Source organism: Enhydra lutris, unplaced genomic scaffold, assembly GCF_002288905.1.
Source record: "Enhydra lutris kenyoni isolate GAN:26980312 unplaced genomic scaffold, ASM228890v2 scaffoldscaffold37, whole genome shotgun sequence".
In the NCBI taxonomy this organism is placed as follows: Eukaryota; Metazoa; Chordata; class Mammalia; order Carnivora; family Mustelidae; genus Enhydra; species Enhydra lutris.
In genome coordinates this window covers 22,142,426-22,168,910 of record NW_019154121.1, presented here as the reverse complement: position 1 = coordinate 22,168,910, position 26,485 = coordinate 22,142,426, and the positions used below count along the sequence as shown (strand labels likewise).

General features: G+C 38.8%; 1 protein-coding gene across 1 annotated transcript in view; it reads right to left on the bottom strand.

The window, feature by feature from the left end:
• LOC111154398 (remodeling and spacing factor 1) overlaps window positions 1–26,485 on the bottom strand; it is a 164,234-nt gene continuing 137,749 nt past the window's right edge. Inside the window, exons 8-16 of the mRNA XM_022513946.1 lie at window positions 22,900–23,004; window positions 21,206–21,285; window positions 16,251–16,305; window positions 14,810–14,919; window positions 11,570–11,637; window positions 9,926–10,133; window positions 8,008–8,228; window positions 3,892–4,080; window positions 1–1,226 (exon numbers count right to left, since the gene is read on the bottom strand). Coding sequence (XP_022369654.1) covers window positions 664–1,226; window positions 3,892–4,080; window positions 8,008–8,228; window positions 9,926–10,133; window positions 11,570–11,637; window positions 14,810–14,919; window positions 16,251–16,305; window positions 21,206–21,285; window positions 22,900–23,004 — 1,599 coding nt within the window. The 3' untranslated portion in view covers window positions 1–663. The remainder of the gene's footprint in view (window positions 1,227–3,891; window positions 4,081–8,007; window positions 8,229–9,925; window positions 10,134–11,569; window positions 11,638–14,809; window positions 14,920–16,250; window positions 16,306–21,205; window positions 21,286–22,899; window positions 23,005–26,485) is intronic.

Sequence of the window (26,485 nt, the reverse complement as noted above, 5' to 3'; positions counted from 1 at the left end):
AAACAAGAAACTCCGCTATAACAAACTCAGGTTAGAGTTTTTAATGATGGTGCTTTCTCCATCTCTTCTTTATTAAGTGTGGTTATCTCCAATAGTAAACAAGTTGATATCATGAATGCTGTTACTGAATGACTTATGTATGATGTTATCTACAGTTCTCAAACTGCAACAATACAGACTGGAACTTTTAAACAGTCTGTTCATCATCATCTATGCCATGAATGTTTAAATATAATATATATTTAATATGAAAAAGCTAAAGCACAAGTGCTTTCTCCCACCCCTAATTCTGTTTTGGGCCCTCACAGATTCGGAATGCATTCTTATCCACCCTTTTTCACAAAGTCAGGAGAGCTCAGGAAATATAAAGTCAAAAATATACAAATCTTTGTTGTTATTATAATAAGATTTTTTCCATGAATGAAATTACCAAGGACCATGAACTTGGAAAAAGAAAATCAAAAGGAATTTACAGCAATTATTTATCTTCAAAGTTCAAAACTGGTCACTTCACAGAAAGACTTCAGGGTTTGTTGAAATTTTTCTTCTAAAAAGTCATTCTGTAGTGGAGTTTTCTAGGAAAAATAAAACAGCTTTTAATAACTGGCCCGCTGGTGTGAGAGCTACCGTGGAATAAATTAGCACAAAAATGGAAAAAAAGTCTTATAACTGTTCACTGTTACAGACATAATCAACAAGGTCAGTCACTCTTAAAAGCTCATCTTCCTCTTCTTCTGGTGCCCCTGCCTCCTGCCCACCATTTGTCCCATTGGGGGCCAGGCTCACACTGGCTGTGCTGTTGTCCTTGGGGGTCTGAGGCTTCTCAGCTGGCTTGCCAATCAAGTTCTCAATGGCTTTGCCAGGACTCTGTCCATTGGTGGAAGGCAAGTCCACTAAGCTATAGTCCAAAGGGCTCCCCACCTTGCCTACATTTTCAAAGTCCTCTTCCTCATCGCTGTCTATCCGATAGGGCTTCTTGGTGCTCTCCTGTTCTGCGGGCAGGACCCTGGGCTGGCTGTCATGGGCAGGCTGATCTGCATCTCCATGAGCATTGTCACAACTCTCCTCCTCGTCTGTCTCAATCCGGTGTAGCCGTTTTCGAGATGGTTTTCCTTCTTCCTCATCTGCTTCTGAATACTCATCTGTGCTTCGACCTCGCTTGCGAACTGACCGCTTTGATTCTTTAGCTAGCTCATCATCTTCAGAGTTCTTGGACATATAGCTCTCTAGAATAAACAGCACATTTAAGCCATCGACACAGTTAACCATAACAGATTTACAAGTAATTTTGCTTTTCCTCCCCATATTCACCCCATATCCTGCTTGCAGACTTGCCCATGTATTCTATTTCCCTCCAATAACTGGCCTGATTTCTCTATCGTCTCAGGCCTCTTAACAATCCATAGAATGATCCACAGTGTGTTTTTTAACTAAGATTTTAGGAAAGAGCAAAATCCTATTTCGTAGAAAACAAACAGGATAATCCTTAAATTAGATGAAGATAGGGTGGTCACAAACTGAGAAACCCCTATTCACTATCCCTCCAATTATGGAATCATGTATACAGACTGATAAGGAAAGATTAAACTGAGCACCCAAATCTGGGCATCTGAAACAGTGCGCTAACCCCTAACCCATATTATTAAATGTCCTTCCTTGGCAGTCTTTCAATGTCTTCTTGTCTGTATTTACATCTGGGTGATCTCACCTAATCTCATGGCTTGGCATCTATATGCTGATGACCTTGTTCTAGGCCACCCCTAAATTCCAGACTCACGTATCAACAACCCGCCAACCCAACAACTATGCTGGGATTTCTAAACAGGCATCTCAAACCTGGTATGTCCCGAACCAAGGTCCTACACTTCTGCCTCAAACCTGTACTGCTCTGGTCTCCCCGGTCTGAGTCACCGGCAACTCTAGTGTTCTAATCACTTAGTCATATTTTGATTGTTTTCTTTCTCCCATCTAACCAAACAGTAAATCCTCTTTGTCTACCTTCAAAAGGTAGACCATTCACCCCTTTCACCTCTTTCCTACCACTGACCTAGTGTCACCCACCATCACTTTTTACTGGGCCTGTTTCAGTGGGTTCCCAATAGGTCTCCTAGATTCTGCCCTTCTCCCCTTAAATTTATTCATAACACAGCTAGCACAGCAAATTAAAATATAAGTCAGATCATATCACTGCTCTGCTCAAACTCCTCCAATTAGTTATCTTCTCACAGAGAATAAACTCCAAAGTTTATACTATACAATGGCCTACCATGCTATCCCATATGGTAGTCACTAATCACGTGTAGCTACTGTAAATTTAAAGGACTTAAAATTAAGTACAAATGAAAAATTCAGCTCCTCAGTCATACCAGTCACACTGCAGGTGCTCAACAGCCACATGAGGCTAGTGGCTACTATCCTCAACAGCACAGACAGAGCATATTTCCATCACCACAGAAAGTTCAACCGGATGGCACAGTTCATCAGTTTGGCAATTTGCTTGTTTTATTTTTTGTAAAAGCGCAGGCCCTACAGTCTCCATTACAGCTACTCAACTTCATGCAAAAGCAGCCACAGGCAATATGTAAGAAACAATGAGCGTGGCTGGTCCAATAAACCTTGATTTACAAAATGTTTACACAAACAGGTGGCTGTAGTTGTGGACTACTGTCTTCATGTTGGGACCCCTGCTGATCTCTGTATCATCTCATGCAATTCTTCCCTTCAATCATTCTCCTTCCACCACCCTGGCCTCCTTTCTCTCCATTCCTGAACACGCCAGACACAAAGCTGCCTCCAGGCCTTCACGTTAGTTGCTCCATCTGCCTGTATCGCTCTTGTTTCAGATAAATGCATGACACACACCAACATTATGTCAAGTCTTTACTCGAATGCGGTCTTCTTAGTGAGGCGTTCTTGTGGTGCCCTATGTGAGATCCCAGCCACTCTTCCCAACCCAGCTCCTCTTTCTCCTTTATTCTTCCCCACAACATTTATCCCCACCTAATACAGCATCTGTTCTACTTATTTATCTTGCTTATTATCTCTCCCCCTAATTAAAATAAGGGTTACATATGGGAGTTACAGATTTTTGGCTCTTCTGTTCACTTTTCCAGTCACAGTGCCTAGAACAGTGACCAGTGCAATAAGTATTTGTTTTTAATAGTTGAATTACTGAATTTGTTTATCTTTAATGACACATGAAGATAAATACACACAATCAGATGTTCATCTCCTTTCTTTAGTCTCCCATGTTCAACTATTTCTTCCCTTTCTTCCCTGGCTTGGGCTCAAACTTAACTGATAAGGATCTTTGAAATCTTCAAGACAGATAATAAATAATGGAGAATTATGTAAAGGTTAGAATTATTTAAAAGAACTGGAATAACCACAAGACTAAATGGATATCACGAATTCACATTTTAGAGCTTTTCCTGGCATGGAGCACAGCTAAAACTATTAAGAAATAAAACAACTGAAGCTCAAAGCTAAAACTATTAAGAAATAAAACCGACTGAAGCGCACCATCAAGTTGGAAAGAGACAGCAGGTCCCTGTATTTGCAACTGTTTAATTATCCGGGGAAAAGGTTATCTCAAAATGAGGGCCATGATTAATAAGGGAGCAGAAGAATTCTTGCTCAGATCTTAATTTTCCAAGACTTGTCTATTTCAATGAAAAATTATTACAATGGAGACATTAAAAATTAGTATCTTATCAAGTATCATTTATTTTAACTGTAAAAGAGATCAGGCAAAAAAGAATGGATTTTGTCTCAAAGATATCACTGCTTATTATTGAATTTCTATGAAATGGTACAGAACCACAATCCTGAGTTTATAGCTTCTATTAATGCCTTGTCCAAACTTCTATAAACTGGAGATCTACTCCTTACCTTCACTCTCTGAGCTGGAAAGCCTACGCTTGTGAACTCGTCTGATTTCTTTCCCACGTCGTAAACTCTTCTGGGAACCATCACTTTCGGAATCTTCTTTGTAGTTAATTTGTCTTTTCTGGTTCCTCCTTGACCGCCTCCGCCGAGTTTCTACAAAATCATCACTAAAATCATCGCTAAAATCACTTTCTGTTCAAGAAAAAAGAAATAACAAAATGCCAAGTTTTTAACAAGAAATGTAATTAGCCTAGGTTATAAAAATGTAAAGCTCTTAGTAAGTAGGATTCAGTAATAACAATTTTTAAGTTAATAATGGTTGTAAGTCTCCCTCTTTTTTTTTTTTTTTTACACTTGATCTTAGCCAAAAGGCCGAGAAGCAATTCTCTTTTTTTTTTTAAGTAGACTCCACACACAACATGGGGCTCAAACTCACAAGCCCAAGACCAACAGTCACATACTCTACTGAGCCAGCCAGGCACCACTCACTATAAGTCTCTTATTTTCCTCTTAGTAGTGTGAGTAAATGTGTAAGGGTCTTTAATCCTAAAGCTCACTAATGTTTCTTATTAGCAGCCAGTGTTTGAGAGTAGATGTTTTACACAATCTTTAGCTCATTCAACCTAAAGCTACCCAGCCAGCTCCATGGCTGCTCTTCTTGGTGACTATTCGGTTACTATTCTGCCTCAAAATAACCTGTTGTTCCCATGTGTACAGATGTCTGGTATAGTTATAACTTCACAATGTACTGCACAGATTAAAATCTCTAATCCCAGAAAACTGAGAAACCTGTTTTAAAGAAGTATAGAGTTGGAGTTACAGTTCTGGCTTCCCCACGGAAATAAAATCTGCTAATTATAGTATACAGGGCTACCTCAGCTCTCAAAGTGCTGTTACATAGCACTATCCTTACCATCTTTGCATAGTAAACCAGAGACTATGACCTTGTGTTAGAGCAGTTTTTCAGGGGTGCTAACGAATTCCACTGAATTATCACATCCAGCTTTGAATGAATTTCAAACATTTCAAAATGGCTCACCAACAGTCTGAAGGAGTCCCTACTGGCCAAATCTGGGAAAAACTGAGCCTACATAATGGTGATAACATATTATATCCACAGACTAAAATAAGAATCCACAAGTATATACTAATATAAAGAAATATATAGGGGAGAAGGGAAAGCACTTTCTTAAAGAACACCAAATAATAAATATAAAAGGGATGATAGAGCCATGAAATCATTAATGAATGCTAAAACTATGGATGAAACATCTGAAAAGAAATGGTATATATATAGTTTCAAAATGCCCTCCTACAAATTACTGTTAATTCTAAAGGGAAAAATATCGGAGACCTGGAGAGCATATATTAGTTCTGTGATATTCCTGCTGAAAAATATATAATCTGAATCTAATCATAGTAAACAAACAAACAAAAAAACACACCCTGACTGAGGGACATTTTACAAATTAACTCGTGTGTATTCTTCAAAAATGTCAGGATTAATAAATACAAGATTTGAGGAATATTTTAGATTAAAGGAGACTAGAGACATGAATAAATGCAATGTGTACTCCTGGATTAGATCCTGGACTAGAAAAAAATTGATAGGACAATTTTGGGATATCTGATGAAATCTTAATGTATACTGTTAATCAGATAAAGTAATATATCAGTGTTTTATTTATTTTATTTTATTTTTATTATTTTTTATAAATTTTATTTTTTTAAACATATAATATATTTTTATCCCCAGGGGTACATGTCTGTGAATTGCCAGGTTTACACATTTCACAGCACTCACCATAGCACATACCCTCCCCAATGTCCATAACCCTACCCCCCCCCCCCCACCCCCCTCCCCCTGGCAACCCTCAGTTTGTTTTGTGAGATTAAGAGTCATTTATGGGGGCACCTGGGTGGCTCAGTGGGTTAAGCCGCTGCCTTCGGCTCAGGTCATGATCTCAGGGTCCTGGGATCGAGCCCCGCATGGGGCTCTCTGCTCAGCGGGGAGCCTGCTTCCCTCTCTCTCTCTGCCTGCCTCTCTGTCTAGTTGTGATCTCTGTCAAATAAATAAATAAAATCTTTAAAAAAAAAAAAAGAGTCACTTATGGTTTGTCTCCCTCCCAATCCCATCTTGTTTCATTTACTCTTCTCCTACTTCCTTAACCCCCCTTATTTAATTATTTTTAAAGATTTTATTTATTTGTTTGAGAGAAAGAGAGAGAGCACGCACGAGCAAGGGGAGAGGAAGGGGCAGAGGAAGAGGGAGAAGCAGACTCCCCTGCCGAGCAAGGAGCCTGATGTGGGACTCAGTCCCAGACCCTAAGAAAATGTCCTGAGCCAAAGGCAGATAACTGACTGAGCCACCCAGGCGCCCCTCAATGTTTTAAAATATCTGATTTTGATAATTCTACTATGGTTATATGATATCTGAAACAAAAAAACCCATAAGCCCAGCAGGTGAAGGATATAATACTCCTTCCTGGCTGTGACATTTCCTCAGTGAGAGGACAGCTACCTTTCTGCCAATCCCATCTGTTCTTTTAGGTGCTAGGCCTGTCACTATTTATTCAATTAATAGGGATAAACATAAAAGGGATAAGAACATCAACTACTACTAATTTATAAAATACTAATTTATAAAAACGAATGAATCACTCACTGATAGTGATCTAAGTGTTAGAAATAACTGGTGAACCTTCTCTTTCCAACTGCTAGGTATCTGAGGAAAATGTTCTCAGCTTATTGAGAATGAGTCCAAAGAAACTCTATGAAGATAAAGTCTAGGGGCGCCTGGGTGGCTCAGTGGGTTAAAGCCTCTGCCTTTGGCTCAGGTCATGATCCCAGGGTCCTGGGATTGAGTCCCGATTGGGCTCTATGCTTGGCAGGGAGCCTGCTTCCTCCTCTCTCTGCCTGCCTCTCAGCTTACTTGTGATGTCTGTCTGTCAAATAAATAAATGAAAAAATCTTTAACAACAACAACAACAACAACAACAACAACAACAAAAGATAAAGTCTAGGCAAGAAAACAACAACAACAACAACAACAAAAGATAAAGTCTAGGCAAGAAAACTTTGCACCAAAAGAATTCATTACAATCCTAAATGAATTTGGTTAGCAGTTAACACACTTATCCATATTTATTTATTTATAAAAGATTTTATTTATTTGTCAGAGAGAGAGAGCAAGATAGCCAGCACAAGCAGGGAGAACAGCAGGCAGAGGCAAAAGCAGGCTCCCTGCTAAACAAGGAGCCTGATATGGGACTTGATGCCAGGAATCTGAGATCATGACCTGAGCCGAAGGCAGATGCTTAACCAACTGACCCACCCAGCTGTCCCTATTTATTTACTTTTAAAAATTTATTTATTTGAGAGAGAGAGAGCAGGAGAGAGCATGAGCAAGGAGGAGAGGGAGAAGCAGACTCACCGCTGAGCAGGCAGCCCGATGTAGGGCTTCATCCCAGGACCCTGGGATCACGACCCAAGCCAAAGGCACAAGCTTAACCAGCCACATGCCCTGGTATTTATTTTCTTAGATGTGCTTTATGTGCTTTCTGTGAAAAACTTACTTACTAGTGAATCATGAGAATTCAAAGTTTTATCAGAAAGCTTATATTACAAATGAATGGAATTTTATCTTAAGAACTTTTTTTTTTAAGTTTTTATTTATTTGACAGTGAGAGAGAGATCTCCGGTAGGCAGAGAGGCAGGCAGAGGGTGGGGAAGCAGGCTCCCCGCCGAGCAGAAAGCCTGATGTGGGGCTCGATCCCTAGGACCCTGACATCATGACCTGAGCTGAAGGCAGAGGCTTAACCCACTGAGCCACCCAGGTGTCCCTATCTTCAGAACTCTTAACTCCAGAGGCCCCTGGGTGGCTCAGTGGGTTAAGCCTCTGCCTTCCGCTCAGGTCATGGTCTCAGGGTCCTGGGATCAAGCCCCACATCGGGATCTCTGCTTGGCGGGGAGCCTGCCTCCTCCCTCTCTGCCAACTTATGATCCCCCTCTCTGTCAAATAAATAAATGAAGTCTTTAGGGGAAGAAAAAAAAAAAGAACTCTTAATCCAGAAGTTCTAAGAATTGAGTTGGTGTGATATGGGTACAAATTATTTTTACCAGAGTCTCTACTGTTCTCCTCAGACTCCTCCTCTTCATCATCATCAGAGTACTTTTTCTTTGGGGTCTTTCTTCGCAAACGCCTGCTTTGCCTCATTGGCCGGGAGGGATGTCGCCTCAGTCTCCGGCTACAGAAGTCAGTGTCGCTGTCATCATTAGATGGTGGGTCTTCTTCACTTTCATCTGGGTTTTCATCAGATACAACAAACTCATCTTGAGATCTGTCCAAGAGAAACCAGATGAATTATGATTCTGAGTTCAAATTCTAACAAGTCCAATGAATCATTCAGTAATGGTTAATGTAAAACATCTGGATAATTCTATCAATTTGTCTGTTAATAAAATGGAGAAAGGTCTTGCCATCTATTTTTCTCTTCAGAGAAGTTAAGAAGATGAACTGATGCTGATTTTTGTACATAAATTTCTTTGGCATCTTGGGATGTCCCCCACATGCCTTAAATTTAACATGTCCCAAAGAGAATTCATTATTTCCTAACCTATTCCTCTCTTCTGTTTCCAAACCTTATATTTAGAACTATTACCTATCCAGTAACTCAGACCAGAAACCTGGTACTTTTCCTAATTTCTCCCATCTAATCAATTATTAGCTCTTCTCTGAGTCACCCCACCCCCTTTTTTTAAAAGATTTTATTTATTTATTTGAGAGAGAGAGAGAATGAGAGAGGGAGAGAGGTCAGTGGGAGAAGACTTAACCGCTGAGCAGGGAGTCCGATGCGGGACTCGATCCCAGGACTCCAGGATCATGACCTGAGCCGAAGGCAGTCACTTAACCAACTGAGCCACCCAGGTGCCCTCTGAGTCACCCTCTTAAAGATACTATCCCCAACCTGATCACTCTTCTCTGTCGGACACTCATCTCCCACCTAAACCACTATAGCAATTGCCCAGGGAGTCCCTCTAGTCTCTAGACTCATTTCCCCTCCAGATAGTGTCCAAATGAATGTTAGGATGAATTTTTCTGAAACATAAACCTAATTAGCCTGATGCTTAAAAACCCATCCATGGGCGTTCATCATCTTCAGGGTAAGAGTGCAAACTCCTGTGCATGACAAACAAATCGCTCCATCATCTGGTTCCTTTTTATCTTTTAGCCACATCTCCAGCTGGGCACTCTCTACTTCTTCCTCATATTCTTGCCACCCTGACATACCAGGAGCTTCCTAAATATTCCATGATGTCTTATGCCTTGCTGTCTTCAACACGTGACTGCTCTTAGGGTACCCTCTTTCTCATCCCACTGTAAAATCTCAAACTCACTGATTTGCCTAATTTTTCTTTCCTCAAATTTCAGATCAAGCTTTATTTCCATTCTAAGGCTTTCTTTGAACTCTCTAGATTTATCAAACTCTTCCTTTATACCCTAACCTAAGTTAGGGTTAACTTTACCTACATTTTAGTAGCAATGACACAGAATGACTTTTTTGTGGTTTTCAAGTTTGTTTCTCCCACTAACAATCTGAGAGGAGAAACTCTGTGGTATTGTTTCAACACTTGGTCTGCAGGAAAATCCTTCCTGATCTTCCACACTGGATTACCTGCCCCAACCCAAACCTCTGTGGGTCACCAGAGAATAGCACCTAATCACCTAAACTGTCTAATTCTCACATTTGACTAGGAACCTCTCAAGGACATGTTGGCAGAAGGTGGCATGGAGATGCACAGCAAATGAATGCTCGATTCCAGTTAATAAAATGTAAACACGATTTTGAATATTAAACGTATTGATCTAAAAAGAACCAAGATCCGTAGTCTTGAATCTGTTTTAAATAGCCTGAAAATAAAAGAGATCGTCCATGTGCATGAAGGACCAAAGCCCCGTCACAACCTGGCCGAGCTTCTCTGTGAGCCCCATTTAAGCCTGTATCTAGGGAACGGGATCTGCTGGCAAACCACGCACCCGTCGCTGATCTTGAATTCATCCTCACTCTCTTCTTCATCCAGGTTGCTGTCACTGTCCAGATCATTTAGGCGCCGGCGTTTCTTCCGGCGTGCAGCAGCTGCTCTCTGGGGTCGTTTATTTTCTTTTCTTTCTTCATCCAAAATAGTAGAGATGTCTTTCCCACGGTGACCTGTGATGGTGGAGATATCTTTTCCTCGGCCAGCTCCTGAGTTTGGGGGTGGGAGGAGGGGGAGAGGTGCGATAAGGGGAATAAAGGGAGGAAGAGAGATGACAGTACGTTTATTAAAAGCTTCTCTTTAATATCTAGAGCAGTCCTTGTTCATGTTTAGGCTCATTTATTTTTTTCCTAGAAATAAGTGGTTTTCTCACAACTTCAGCTGACAAAGCTCTCATCAAGAGAATTTTTGCACATGTTTAGTCTACTAAGTGGAAGTTCACCATGTAAAGAACTTTTTAAAAAATTTGATATAATTTGCATACTATATAACATTCACCCTTTTAAAATGTATGGTTCAGAGGTTTTCAGTAGTCACAAAGTTGTGCAACTATCACCACTAACAAATTCCAGAACATTTTCATCAACCTCAAAGGAAACCTCATACCTATTAGCAATCACTCAAGAATCTCTTCTTCAAAGTTGTCTTTTGGACATGGCTTTAGAAAGAGACCAATCCGTTTTAACTGTGTGCGCAGGACAGAAAAGATGAGAATCCTGCAGCAAAACTGTCAATAAGGTGCAGAGCCCTGGAAAAGCTGGTGAGTTCTTCAGACAGCCTACTTACTACTAATCCTCCTCAGAGTTTTCCTAAGTACGAATGGAAACCACAATGCTCCATACTAGAGCGCTGGTAATTCTCTATGTCATTCTCCTTAATTTACCTTTAAATCCTACTGTTTTTATGTCACCTGTTAAAGACTATGGAATTAATAAACTGATTTTTAAAAGGTTGATCTAAAGCAATCATTCAGATTCAGATTATCCGTAATTTTTAAGATTCTGTATCTGTAGTGATCTAAACATAAACAACAAGAAAGTTTAAGCAGGTTTTCTTTTTTTTTTTTTTAAGATTTTATTTATTTATTTGACAGACAGAGATCACAAGTAGGCAGAGAGGCAGGCAGAGAGGGTGGGAGGAAGCAGGCTCCCTGCCGAGCAGAGAACCCGACACAGAGCTCGATCCCAGGACCCTGAGATCATGACCCAAGCCATAAGCAGAGGCTTCAACCCACTGAGCCACCCAGGCGCCCCTTAAGTGGATTTTCTCTTTGGAAGCAGAAGTAAATTTTTTAATCTATAGAGGAACATTTACATTTTATATCAGGTCATAAAACTGCTTAAAAAATAATTAGTAAGATCTGAGTCTACCCATTGACACTATGTCCACAAATTATTTTGAATCTCAGACATTTAACATCAGTAGAGAATAAAAAAATATATGCTTACTGCTCTAATCAGTATTGTTTTTCTGTCTTTTTTTGAAAAGTAATCTCTATGCCCAACGTGGGGCTCGAACTCACGACCCCGAGAGATAAAGAATCACATGCTCTACTGACTGAGCCGGCCAGGTGCCCCTAATCAGGGCATTTTAAGTTAACTTATTGGCCAACTCATACGAAGAAGAGGGAATGATAAACACATACCTCCTCCATCAGCTTCTTTGATATCATCTTCTATAGCTTCATCGATTGCTTCATCAAATTCATCAAATCTAAAATATATACAACAATCACATCACAGCCTGGCCTGGTACATGGGTTAGGAGGAGTTGCCTCTGAAATGAAAAAGGCCTGAATATAAAAATGCTCTCTGCCACTTCGGGACTGTGTGACTTGGACTACAACACTTCACTCCTGTGAACCTCAGTTTCTTTTGTAAATCGGGATCTAACTCATTTTTGAAGATCAGCTACACCAGGCATCAGCAACTATTTTGTACAGGGCCCGACAGGAACTCTTCTAGGCTCTGTAGACTCCACAGTCTCTGCCGCAGCCACACAGCCCCGTCGCCGTGCCGCCGTGGAGAATGCAAGCGGACTTTATCCATGGACACTGGGATTTGAATTTCATGTAACCGTCCTAAGATTTTCTTCTCTTGGTTCTTTTTTCAATCACTTATATATATAAAAACCATCCCTACGTCACGGGCTATGGCTATATAAACAGGCAGTGAGCCAGGACCTGCTCCACGGGCCACAGTTTGCCAACCTCTAACTACACAAATCACACAGTGAAATAAGTTGAATTAGTGTTCCAGAAGTAATACTAAGTGTGAGAACTACTGATTACTGTCATCGGAGATGGTATTACTATTATTACCAAAATCCATACATAGATGGTCAGAATTTTAGAACTAGGTAAAAGTACTTTTTCTTACAAAGGCCGCTGCCCCCAACTTAAACAAGACAAGTCTAGACGATCCTCAAGATTTCTTCACATACAAAACTCGCTAGACTTTAGACCTGAGGTGACCAAAAGGATAAAGTGGCTTGTCTAAAACTAAGCAAAATATGGTCATTAGTCATGTGTGGCTACCTATATTTAAATTAATTAAAACAAAAAATTCTGTTCCTCACCAGGTGGATTTTAAGTGCTCCACAGCTACGTATGGCTACAATTACCAGGCTAGAGAGCAAAGAAAGAGCACCCTTCCATAACCATAGTAAATCACACTGGACAGTGCTGGATTAAAGGCAGACAATGGATTAACATCAGAGTTTAACAGCCAAATATTTTGTCTTTTCATAAGAAACTCATTATAGCTATGGATTTCCTCTCTAGGGAAAAAAAAAATCTACATAAACATAAAATTTTATCTCTAATTTCAGAGAAGCCAGAAGTTTCAGGTTAAGAATTCTTCTACAACATAGTATTTAATGGCTATATAGTATCTAATCTTATAGATGTATCATAATTTAAAGTTTACTTCCAATTTTTTCACAATTACAAACACAGCTATGAAAAACAACCTTGCAGCTGTAGCTTAGCTTCTCTTAAACAAATTCTGAGAAAGTAAAAATCTGTGCATCCACTCATCAGGCTAGAATAACAGATACAGATAAAGGAAGATACAGTTAACAGAAAACAACATTTTCTCCCAATGGTATGTTTCAGTATAAAGTGGCAAAACAGCCTCTTCCTTTGAATGACTTCTACTTTCTCACTCACCGAAAAAGTTGGTTTTCTATGTCAGAGACCATCAGAACCTTTGGACTTACAAAATAGTATCAGTAAGAATAAAACATTCCACGCTTGCCTGGAGGATTTGTTATTTTTAACACAAATAAGTAGCCTTGATTTGTATCCCAGATGCAGAGCTCTGAATAAGGGATTGGATATGACACTCCACACATTGACTTCAAATTCTACGCTTTCAAGGAAACAGGAACCCATGTCCCTATGGGGTCTAGATCTGATAAATTTGCCTTGAACATAACTCTTCATTGCTTCTTTTACATTCCATCTAAACGCTACCCTTCCTCAGTATTTTATTGTAACTCTACATAACTCTATCTTATCATAACTCTAAATGCCCAAGGTTTCACCAAGAGATTTGTTGGACTATACGTCTGTTCTTAGTATTCTATAAAACTGTTGGCTTTAAAGAGTATAAAAACTGTTCTTCAAGGGTTGTAGTAATTTATAATATAACCATGAAGTTGATGAATTTTATCATCAATTTTGTTCTAATTTTGAAAAGCAAAATTATTTTCTTGTTCTTCCAATTTTAATGTGATTGCTGAGTAAGGTCAAAAATTAGTTACACGTTTATTGGTCATTTTTTCTTTTTCTTTTTTTTTTTTTTTTTTTAAAGATTTTATTCATCCACTTGACAGAGATCACAAGTAGGCAGAGAGGCAGAGAGAGAGGAGGAAGCAGGCTCCCCACTGAGCAGAGAGCCCGATGCGGGGCTCGATCCCAGAACCCTGGGATCATGACCTGAGCCGAAGGCAGAGGCTTTAACCCACTGAGCCACCCAGGTGCCCCCATTTTTGCTTTTTCTTTTATAAGCACTGATTTGAAACCTTTGCCCATTTTATCAGCCACTACGCATCTTTTCTTACTGATTTGTGAGAGCTTTTTAAGTATTAAAGATTTTAATGTTTTGTCATGTGTTGCAATTATTTCTTTTAATCAAAAAAATTTTTTTGCGTTTGAGAGAGAGAGAGAGAATGAGAGATCACAAGCAGCGGAGGGTCAGAAGGAGATGGAAAACCAAACTATATTTACTGATTCTTTCAATAGACATTTGTGGAGCATTTACTATCTCCTGGTACTATGCTAAGCTGCCAAGGGCAAAAGAATGTGTAAAATAGACGTGTTCCTTACCTTCATGCTAATAGTCCAGTCAGGGAGAGAAATACTAATTCAGTAACTAAAATCACAATCATTACAACCATGACAAGTACTTTCTAAGAGAAGAATTGGTTGCCACGAGGGCATATAATAGATTTGGTCAAGAGAAGGGTAACAAGCTGAAAGCAGGAGGGAAATCCTAGGTCGAGTAAACAGCACATGCAAAGGAGCTGAAAGACGACTGTGGCTAATAACGACAGAGTGAGGGAAAATGTGGATGACACGGAGCTAAAAAGCTAAGTATGGAGCAGACTCTACGGTGCCTGTAGGGGCCTTGTTAAAGGCCTTATCCCAAGAGCTAGAGAAATCTGACAGAGTATATTAAGCAGAAGAGGATGACAGGAGCAAATTCATGCTCTGAAAGGACCATGCTGGGTGCTCTGAAGCGGCAGGATTCTACAGACAGCCAGTAACAAATATATACAAGCAACTAGAGAGCATTATAAAGGGAAAAGCATGTACCTTTGGGTCATTCTGGATAATTAAAAAAGACATTTTACACTTTTACCATTTCCACATATTTCATACCTGTAACTTATACATTTGCGTGTTCTTGTTGATCTCCTTTCAAGTAAGTTTGCTTTGGATTTTTTTGAATCTTTTTTCTTTTCTTCATGATCTTCAGAAAAATCTGGCTCCTGGTTTAAAAATATGGTAACAAACATATAGGTTATTAGGACAAAAAAAAAAAAAGATTCTTGGAATGAATAGTTTTCTAATGTCTGTCTAGGCAGCACATGTTAAAGTTCCGAAAAAGTGAGGTGATCCCACCCACCCCCCAACAAAATGGAATGAACATGGCAATGCTAAGTAGAGAGATTCAAAAGAGTACTGGTGATCAAAAGATGAAGCCCTTCTGTATTAAAATTCTTATGTTTCTGTGAGTTTATAATTAACTCCTTTAAAACAATCATGATGAAGTTTCTCCACTGATAGATTTTTTAACAAATAATTAAATTGAACACATAGAAGATATTCAGAAGATATGCTGAATCAATGAAATAATGGATTTAGAAAAAGAAAGAAGCATGGTGATGAAGTAACCTGTTTTGGTTAGTTAAGCATGTGATTTAATTAAGCCTGAATGAAAGTGTGTACAAAACTAGGAACATTTCTTTATTTCAAATGAAAACCATGTTACATGTACTTTCACTCTTGGGATATCGTTAATTAGAAATTAGACTAATAAATGTAAAACAATATTCCTTCAAAGAAACCAACTGTTAAGAACAGATACTGAGATTTTTAATAAATACCCAGAGCACAGAATTAAAACCCAATCTCCCTAAACTACTCTTTTGTCACTTTACATAAACAACACATAAAGAAGCTAAAAACTAATTACCCAGTATAATACAGTGTTAAAAAATAAAACCACCCTAGAACATAAACCCCATAGGGGTGAGCTATATAAATCTGATTTGAATGTGATAGTACATTTTAGGGCTATCAGCATATACGTAATTTTATTTTACTATTATTATTATTTTCTTTAGTAGACTCTATACCCAACGTGGGGCTCAAACCTGCAACCCTGAGATCAAGAGCTGCAAGCTCTACCAACTGAGCCCACCAAGCAGTCCAGCATGTATTTAATTTTAATCATGAGGGAAAATACAGGTGATTTCCTTAAGGTCCTACATTTCCACTTTTTTTTTTTTTTTTTTTAATTTATTTGACAAACAGAGATCACAAGGAGGCAGAGAAGCAGGCAGAGAGAGAGGAGGAAGCAGGATCCCTGCAGAGCAGAGAGCCTAATGCGGGGCTCGATCCCAGGACCCTGGGATCATGACCTGAGCTGAAGGCAGAGGCTTTAACCCACTGAGCCACCCAGATGCCCCGACATTTCCACTTTTAATAAAACAGGTATACTATGTATTTAAAACAATTCACATTACATAAAGTGGGTTAAATTTTAGAACAATTACGGCAGTCTCTTCTTCAAAAATAGTACAAACCAGGAACTTACTTGTGGAGGAATGATGTTTTCAATACTGATACCCACATACACCAAACGTTCTTTCCTTTAAGTGAAAAACAAAAATGCGTGCAAAATGAGATTTGCTAAAAATAAAATTATTATGAAAACATTACTAACACAGACAATTCTAAAATTGTGATTTCATGGTAACAGCAGAGGCTAGCTAGGACACAGACATGTTAGCTACTCTCTATGGAGCTTATTGCACTGGTATCTGTGGTAGGCACAGAACTTTCTAAAGGTAAAAACTGCAAAAAGGTGTAACCAAAAATTGTAGTCTTGGAAGTAATCATACTGATGAAATAAAACCTGTGAACTGAAGTAGACAAGGAAAATCCATGAGGAGAGTCATGCTACAGCTCACTGACAAAGTGATTACGCAGAAAGTCAACCCCGGACAAACTAGATCTCTGTTCTGCTAGAAGTTTTCATATGCGTCTATACAAAACTATACTCTTGTGGTAATAAGTATCAATACTAAAAAAAGAATTCTACACAATAGGATCATGTCAAGGTCCCAGGGAATGATACTAACACCATGCATTTGCAGAGAAGAAAAAAGGCATGCAGCCACATAGCAGGTTCTGCACCCTAGTTGCTCCAATGAAGATTATTTTCAGAGCCAGGCAACACTTCTTCAAGCAATGTGGATTTAGAACACTAATGAGATCTCCATAGTTTCTTTCCAAAGAAACAAACCCTTGTTGATTTTAATTCAACAAATTTCACACTAACAAACTGCTATACCCAATAGGCTTTTTTTTTCTGGTTCTCCCAAACTTCATCTAATTCATCAAGGACAGATGAGCTCTTATATACAGGCCAGTGTCCATTGAACTGAACAGAAATAATGAGCACTCTTCCTCTCTTTGCTTGTGACATCCCTAAGAGAAGGGCAATACTCATCCAGTTACCTGGGTCCTTCAGAATGCAGCCTTCACTGCCCTAGAAACCCTTGGCTCTGCTAATAAGAATCTTATGGTCTTTTTGAGATGGGTTATAAAGCTATTCAGTCAAAAAGTGGCATGTAAGAAAATGATAAAATTATTTTAATCAAAACCTGATTAAAAATAGTATAGTTAATGAATTAAAAACCAGGAAAGGCAAGAACAGTAGTAGCTGAAATTAGCAGGGAAGGCTTCATAGATAAGTCAGAACTTGAGTTCTGTTATTAAATATGTTCAACACGTATCTATCCTTACGCTAATCAAGTTTACTGTTGTATCAGCTTCCTCTTTTATATTGTAAAATCTCTACTTTCACTTGATTATTATCTCCCAAACTCAACTGAAAAACATTTGGTTCAAGTCCACCATGATTTGTGTCAGGCTTGGGAATTCCAAGGGCAAATAATACACGGTTCTTACCCTCACAATTATTTAGCAACTGACTGTAGTCCATTATGAAAAGGTATAATGGAAACATGAAAAAGGAATAACTTGTTTGAAAAGCTGAGAAAGTTAAAAAAAAAAAAAGCTGAGAAAGTTGGAGGCTTTAAATAGGTGGTAACAGTTAAGCAGGCTCTTGAAGGTAGGTATTATTACTCATTACAGCATTCTCTTGCTCAGTATCTTCTAGAAAGATATGTCTTCTGTTCCATATGTCTTCTGTTCACCACCACCTGGCTCAATGATCATACTGGGCCCAGACCTCATCATTAGAAATAACCACACCCTTCCTAAAATTTCAATTTCAGGGAACCTATTTTTTGACGTCTACTCGTTCACTTTCTGGCTCATTCCCTCTGGTACTCTGATTTCAACAACTCCCTAACTCCAGTGGGACCTCTATCCATCGACCCTAGCCTCTTTTCACTGTCCATTGCTCCCTTGTGTCCTTACTTTCCCCCTTACCTGGCTTAGACTCCATGGTCCATCATTATAAATACTCCTTTGCATATACTTTCAAATTCCTTGTCTCTTTCTCTCCTTCCCTCTGTTACATTACCTGGAAAATTCCAACCCTGATTAAATCCAACTCTCTGCTAGCAAACACTAGTAAAAGAACTCTGGAAGTACAGAACTATTTGAATTCCCAAATAATTTCTGGCACCAAGTTCTGGAAGGGATGTTTACCAACCAGTTGAAGGGACTTCTGAAACATCAAATTTCACAGAGCATCACAGCTCCAGCTCTGTAGTCAGTTTCTGGCCAGTCACTAATTACTGATTGACAAATCCTTCTTCTTCACCATACTGTAGAGCCCTTTAAGGTAGAGACCACATAATACACTTCATGTTGATTACATTGCCTGGCATAAAGTGGATGCTCACTAAATGTTGGTTAAATGTTGAATAAATGTATGAACAAAGGGAAAGATGTTCTTGTGCTAGGATATAGAGAGTAACCAAGGCCCTAAGGTTCTAGAATGAGTGCTAGAGAAATTGTTTACAGATTTTAAAAAGGATGAATAAAAATGTTCATTTTTAAAAACAAGTGAAGTCAACTAGAGTTTACAGTTAATATATTATTTACTTTAGAAATATCCATATTTTGCTGTTTAGAGCCCCTAGGATTCATATATACAGGAGCTATTATATTAGGAGCTATAGATAAAGAAAACTTTGTTAACCAGGTTATTGGTAAGAATTAAAAAATAGTAACAGTAATTCAGTTAACTGGCTTTGTGGCAGACTATTCTCTCTGTAATAGTAACTTTGCTCTCCTTTCTGTGATGCAATCTCAAAAAGGATTTCCTGTGTGAACTAAAGCCACAATTATGGATGTCCTCTTAAAGGATGACATTTAAATAAAAAGGATTACCAAAAGTAAAAGCAAAAGCAAATGAGTTAGTAATGGGAGACCAATAGTGTGAATAAGTATTGTGGCATATTTTAACATAAATTTTAAGTACTTCTTATTGCAAGAATATACCCTATAGTGAGGCAGTAGTCAAAAAATTTTAACCAGCCTTTCCACGAAACTGCTCATTTCTCAGAAGTGCAGGTAGATTTCAGAAAGAGTAAAGAAAATGCCTAATTTCTTATTATGATTTAATTTGAAGCATCCTTACTTAAACCTTTTCTAGTGTCAAAAATAAAAGCAGGAAAAACTGTGAATATCAAAATTATCCTAATAATTACATGAAAGACTATTATCCAGAGTTTCTAAATATAAAGGTATTTAGACAACTGATTTTTTAATAATTTTTAAATTTTTTATAAACATATATTATTAGCCCCAGGGTAGACAACTGGTTTTTAAAAATGAACTATTTTTATCTCCTAGTCAACTTTAGAGATTAATTTTGCCTTTAAACCAAGTAGCATCCATTATAAACCAGAGAGCTCAAGGTGACTAGTAAGGAAAAAAAACAGGATCTGGAGGCTGAACCCACAGAGTTCACAGTATGGGGGAGTAAAGTGAGTGGATTATCAAATGAGCTAGTTGACTGTTTTAAAGCAAGCTAAAGTGGAGGGAGAGGAAGACTACGAGAGGGCAAGTAAAGGTTACAGTAGCAGCAGAAGATAGTAAGACCAACCAGGAGACATTGTTCAGATTTTCTCATAATGTGTACAAATGGGTATCAATGGTTAAACTTCTGAATATTCGCTTTTAACACCTCCACCACTTTATTATGTAAGGTATGCCCGAGTGCAGGCCTCACCAGCTCTCCTAGACCGCAGTGCAACAGTCTCAACTCTAATTCCTTTTTACTGTTACCAGGGCATGTTTTCTGAGATAAAGATCTGATTATACTTCTCTCTCCTTTGATGGCTCTCTTGCTACCTGTAGAGAATAATTCAAATCCCCTAGTCACAAATGCCAAGCTGTTCATAATCTGGCCTCAATCTGTGTTGACAACTTCATCTCCTACCACTCTCCCCCTCTCATGTTCACACTTCGTCTTTGCTTGTATTTGGCTCTTTGCCTAAAATATCCTTCTCTGCATGTCCAGCCCTAAGTTATCTTCCAAGGGCTTGCCTGATAGCCCAAACCTCTACCAGAAACTAAAATGGCCCTCCCCAGTGTTCCTGTATTGCTCTGAATATACCATCTGTCTACCTTTCTGTACCACTGGCTGATATGGCTGTACTCTGATAGAGGTGAGTTCCATGTAAGGAGAGCTTCGTCTCACTCACCTTTTCTCTTCAGTCTGGTACACACTGAAGATGTGTTGTTTAGCATTAAATTACTATTGTTTAGCAATAAAACAACTGAAGAAGGTACAAATAAATACAAATAAACATAAACTTATGATCCTGATTTTGAGCCCCCTTTTAAAGACTGGATTCAACTCCAGTCTTACCTCCTCCAAGAAGTCTTCTCCAACTGCTTTAAGACTACAGTGCAGTGGTAAATTGAAAAGGGAGGCATTTCTTATAAGTTATGACTCTTATGACACAGTTCAGCATTTCAATGCTCTTTATTTTATCGGTGTTAATTCTGCCCAAACAAAGAGATGACATGGGTAACTAGACCAGTTCTTAGAATTTTCTTGTACTCACTACATACTTAGTAAGGTATATATCCTGCACTGTAACTGGGCCAATATATATTCAGAGTAGGTTTTGATAAATATTTTAGATCAGGAGTTGGCAAACTTTTCCTGTAAAAGGACAGATAATAAATTAGGTGTGGCAGGTCAAAAGGTTTTTGTTGTAACTACTCAACTTTGCTGCTGTAGTGTTAAAGCAGCAACAGACAATACATAAACAAATGAGCATAGCTGTGTTCCAATAAAACTTTATGGACAATGAAATTGGAATATACAATGTTCACCTGTCATGAAGTAAGATTCTTGTTTTGATTTTTTCAATCATTTAAAAATGGAAAACAAACATTCCTAGTGGGAATAGAAAAATAAGGAGCATGCCACATTTGACCCACAGCACAGTTTGCCAATAATTACTTTAGATAGATATATTAACCTATACTGCAAGACAGTTTTACTATCAAATTCCCAAGTAAAACATTAACACACATATCACAATATCACAATACCTGCGTTCAGCACGTTCCTTCTTCTTTAAGGCAACATCCAAATCCTGCAATTGTTCTTCTAATTTCTCACACAGTAGTTTCTGAAAGAGCAAAACACGAGTATTATTTCTTTATTTTCTTTTTAGAAGATTTTATTTATTTATTTGACAGACAGAGATTACAAGTAGACAGAGAGGCAGGCACGGGGGTGGGGAAGCAGGCTCACCGCTGAGCAGAGGGCCCAATGTGGGGCTCGATCCCAAGACCCTGAGATCATGACCTGAGCCGATGGCAGAGGCTTTAACCCACCGAGCCACCCAGGTGCCCCTATTTCTTTTCTTTAAAGAAAGCTCTACACCCAGTGGGGGTCTTGAATGCCTGACCCTTAAATCAAGAGTCTACTGACTCAGAGCCTGCCAGCTACCCCTGTGATTATCATTTTTAACACCTTTCCACAAACATTTATCCCTTGCATGCTGGCTCATGGATACCATGCAATTCTGAGAGCTGAAGAGGGGGTCACACAGTGAATGAACACTGAGAAGGTCTTTGGGTTTAACTACATAAAGAGGTGACTCAGCCTCTACTGAAATGAGGATGAGCACAGTATCTCTGCTGCGGAAACTCCCAGCCTCATCCAGAAATACATTCTATGCCTATGTTGCTGGTGGTAATCAACATTTAAAATAGCATCTGGGGTGCCTGGGTGGCTCAGTGGGTTGAGGCCTCTGCCTTCGGCTTAGGTCATGATCCCGGGGTCCTGGGATCGGGTCCCTTATCCGGCTCTCTGCTTCGGCAGGGAGCCTGCTTCCCCCCCACCACCTCTGCCTGCCTCTCTGCCTACCTGTGGTCTCTGTCAAGTAAATAAATAAAATCTTTAAAAAAAAAAAAAATAGCATCTGGCTCAACATGTTTACATGACAGTCATGAAAAAGTTTTAAGAATCCCACAACATTTTTAAGGGAGAAGGTTCTATGTACAATACAATATAATGATGCCAATCACTACTTTTAAAAAAAGAGAATGGGAAAAAATTATACAACCATGCCACAAGGTGACTGGGTCAAAACAGAGCTGAAGAATATATCTGATAAAGCTATGCTAAGTCAAGGAAGTCCACTTCGATGGGAACAGCAATAAAGCCCATCATTTTTAAAGTGAGATGAGCTTGGACTTGTGACAGAAGGACCCCTTGAGTTCAGTGGCATAAAAATAGTCTGTTCTTCAGCTTCCAAAGGAAATTCACCTGAATCAAGATATAAGAGAAGTATACTCCATGTTTCTATTCACAGTAGTGTCACAGTGGTACATAATTCATAACACCATCCACAACACTGACAAGGAGGAGGTAGGCAGAAATGAAAAAGAGGATGAAACAAAGGGATAAAGAAACTTATTTCTTCCCTCATATATCATTTTAATTTGGGGCTATCTGTGCCTGTAACAAATATAAGAAAAAAAATATATCAGAGATTATAATTTTATAAAAATTAGGTCTTCAAAAAATGCTTTGGTAGAAAAAAAAAAAAGGCCTAAAAGATATTAATAAAAGGTAGTTTTTTCCAATAGTCTCAAGTTTCACAGAATTTTAAACAAAAAGGAAACAGTATATACAAACTGCTTTGAAAATGAAAAATGTTTAGTGGCTGTCAAAAAGTATTATTAATTGGAATATAAAACTGAAAGACTAAAAACAAAGGTGTGCTGGATCTTACGTGTTGGCAAGGGGGGCAGAACCATTCTCCGTCTGGGATGATCATCAGAGGAGGGCGAAGGCAGGCAGTGTGGTACCCACTGTCACAAGAGTCACACAGAAGAATCTGAAATAAACCACAGGTTAATGTCAACCTAGTTCTATGACTAAAATTCAGTGACTCTGAAGTTAAAGATTTCAATATTTCTTAATACTATACTAAGAAGTACCCTGTATCAGAGTATCCTTATTTGCATAAAACTAAAAAAGCTCTGCTAATTGGGATTTAACACGTCATTTTTTTTAAAAAAGTAAAAAAAATTTGCAATATGTTAAACTACAAAATTCAGTGAAAAATTAAGTTCTTTTTAAAAAAAGATTTTATTTATTTACTTTAGAGAGAGAGAGAGAGAGAGAGAAAGAAATAGCAGGAGGAGGGAGAGGGAATCAAGCAGATTCCATGCTGAGCAGAGCCTGACATGGGGCTTGATCTCACGACTCAGAGATCATGACCCCAGCCAAAATCAACAACCAGATGCTCAAATGACTGAGTCACCCAGGAGCCCCACAAGTTTTTCTTTCTTTCTTTCAAGATTTTGTTTAATTTTATATATTTTTTAAAGTAGGCTCCCTGCCCAGCATGGAGCCCAATGTGAGGCTTGAACTCATGACCCTGAGATCAAAAACTGAGCTGAGACCAAGAATCATACAAAACTGACTGAGCCACCCAGGTATCCTAAGATTTTATTTACTTATTTAATTTTTAAAAGATTTTATTTATTTGTCAGAGAAAGAAAGAGATCAAGAGAGCACACAAACAGAGGGAGCAACAGGCAGAGGGAGAAGCAGGCTCCCTGCTGAAACATACATGAGCCTTTTTATCATGAAAATTCAAACACGAAGGGACAAAGGTATGAGGAATGGAGCTATACTTAGGATCATCATGTTCACAAATAAAGGGTAATAATAACTAGACCTAAGTTGTCATTTTATATTATTTAAGATGACCAATTCTCTTAAAATGTACACTCAGAAATGTTTAACTTAAAAAAAAACCTTATTTTTAAATGATTTTAGATTTACAGGAGAGTTGCAAAGATAGTAGAGTTCCCATAAATCTTTTATCCAGCAGGGGCGCCTGGGTGGTTCAGTGGGTTAAGTCTCTGCCTTTGGTCAGGTCATGATTTCAGGGTCCTGGGATCAAGCCCCGCATCAGGCTCTCTGCTCAGCAGGGAGCCTGATTTCTCCCTCTCTCTCTGCCTATTTCTCTGCCTACTTGTGATTTCTCTGTCAAATAAATAAATAAAATCTTACAAAAAAATCTTTTACCCAGCTTTCATTAATGTTAACATCTTACATAACCATGGGACATTTATCAAAATTAAGAAATTAACATTAGGGGTGCCTGGGTGGCTCAGTCGGTTAATTGTCTGCCTTAAGCTCAAGTCATGATCCTGGGGTCCTGGAACTGAGCCCCATGTTGGGCCCTCTTACTCAGCGGGAGGCCTGATTCTCCCTCTTCCTCTGCTCTTCCCCCTGCCTATGCTCTCTGTCAAATAAATAAATAAAATCTTTAAAAAAAAAATTAACTTTAGTACATTACTATTAACTGACCAACAGACCTTATTCAGATTTCACCAGCTTCTCACTAGAGCTCTTTTTCTGAATTCAGAATGCAGTCTAGGATATTATATTGCATTTAATCATGTTTCCTCAATCTCCTCCAATATTAATGGTTGCTTGATCTTTGTTTTCCATGACTTTGACAGTTTTGAAGAGTACTAGATAATACATGGACTGCCACTCAGTCTGGGTTTGAGGTCTTTCCTTGATTAGACTGATGTTACGAGTTTTGGAGAATGCCACAGAGATGAAGTGCCCTGCTCACTGCATCAAATCTGGGGGTATGTGATATCATCATGACCTATTACTAATAATATTAACCTTGATCACTTGGTTATGGTAGTACCTATTGGTTTTCATCACTGTGAAGTCACTGCTTTTCACTTTCCATACTTATTCCAGTCTAGCCCACACTCAAGGGGAGGAAAATTAAGCTCCACTTTCTGGAGGATGGAGTAGCAAAGAATTTGGAGGTATAAGCTAAAACCAACCACAGAAATTAATAAATTTCACCCATTAATTTTAGCACTCATCAGTGCTACATCATTGCTTGTAATGACTGTACTGTGGTGTTCTAATGATGATTACTTACTTCCCTCATGCCTTCTACTATTTGGAATTTTTCTGTAAAGAAATGTCTTTCTCCCCCCATTTGTTTTTTTATTCAGTCACTTCTTTATATCAGAATCAACTAATGAAGATTTATTTCCTTTGGCTTAGAATCTAAAACCATTATTTATTGTTCAACTTCCCCTAGCCACAGACACTTGCTAATTCTTTAATATTGGCTCCTGTGTCCTTAGGACTCATTTGCATCCTTTTTTTTTTAAGGCACTTTTTAACTTTCTGACAGTATGGGACACTCCAGGTACATCCTGTATTTTCCCTGCCCAAGTCCTTTAATTAGCCATTTCTCCTAGAAGCCCTAGTCCCTTTACTGGAGAATGGTATTTAGAAACCAACATTTGGGGGTTACCTGCATGGCTCAGTCAGTTAAACGTCCAACTCTTGATTTTGGCTCAGGGCATGATCTTGGGGTCGTGGGATCCGAGCCCTGCACTGGGCTCCCTGCTCAGTGTGGAGTCTGCTTGTCCCTCTCCCCTTGCTCCTCCCCCTGTTCTCTCTCTCTCTCTAAGTAAATAAATGAAATCCTAAAAAGAAAAAAACAAATAAACATCTGGGTGCTGAGTGCTATGGTATGAGGCATCACTGCTTCTAGGCTCTCTCAGAAGACAGAGCTATGATATAACTGTGTGTAGAGCAATCCATGTATACACACAGATCTATATTAAAGCAAGAAAGAGTTCGTACCAGTATCTCCAGCTCTAATCCAGTACCACAGGACTCATTCTAGCCTTTGATCTTCTCATCTGTAACTTTCCTTTTTTCTGAGAAAACTGGCTCCAACTGTCCATACTTCATTTATTTGTCCAACTGTAGTATATATGTAAAGCAGTTTCTAAATTGCTAACATGAACCACAGTGGCTGGGGGAATGGGGAGAGGAGGGCAGTGTGATGTGCACCTGTGTGAAGCAATTTAAAGTGAAAAGCTGCCTTCCCCCTTCTTACAATGCATCACAATTTGCTGCCACTACCCAGAACTCAATACTAAGTCACATCAGTGTTTTACTTGAGTCATACCACTGACTGATCACACAGGCATATGTGGACTAACCTAGGCACCTCATTTCATTTATCACATTGTTTGCATGGTAAAATGTAATCTAAATTTCAAATAACAAAATTAAAAGTAAACTTTTGAAATGTAATATATTTAAAAAGTGATGTTTGTCTCTATTTTGCAAAAAAGATAAAATTCCGTTAAAATAAATCCTACTGTGTAAGGTTTCCAAACCTTGGCCAATGATCCATTTATTTTGACTAAAACATCTGGAACACCCCAGAGTTCCAGACTCATCAATGAATTTATTGCTTTCTTGCTGTAAGTTCAGTGAGGGCAAGGACCATGTCTTTCTAATTCAGC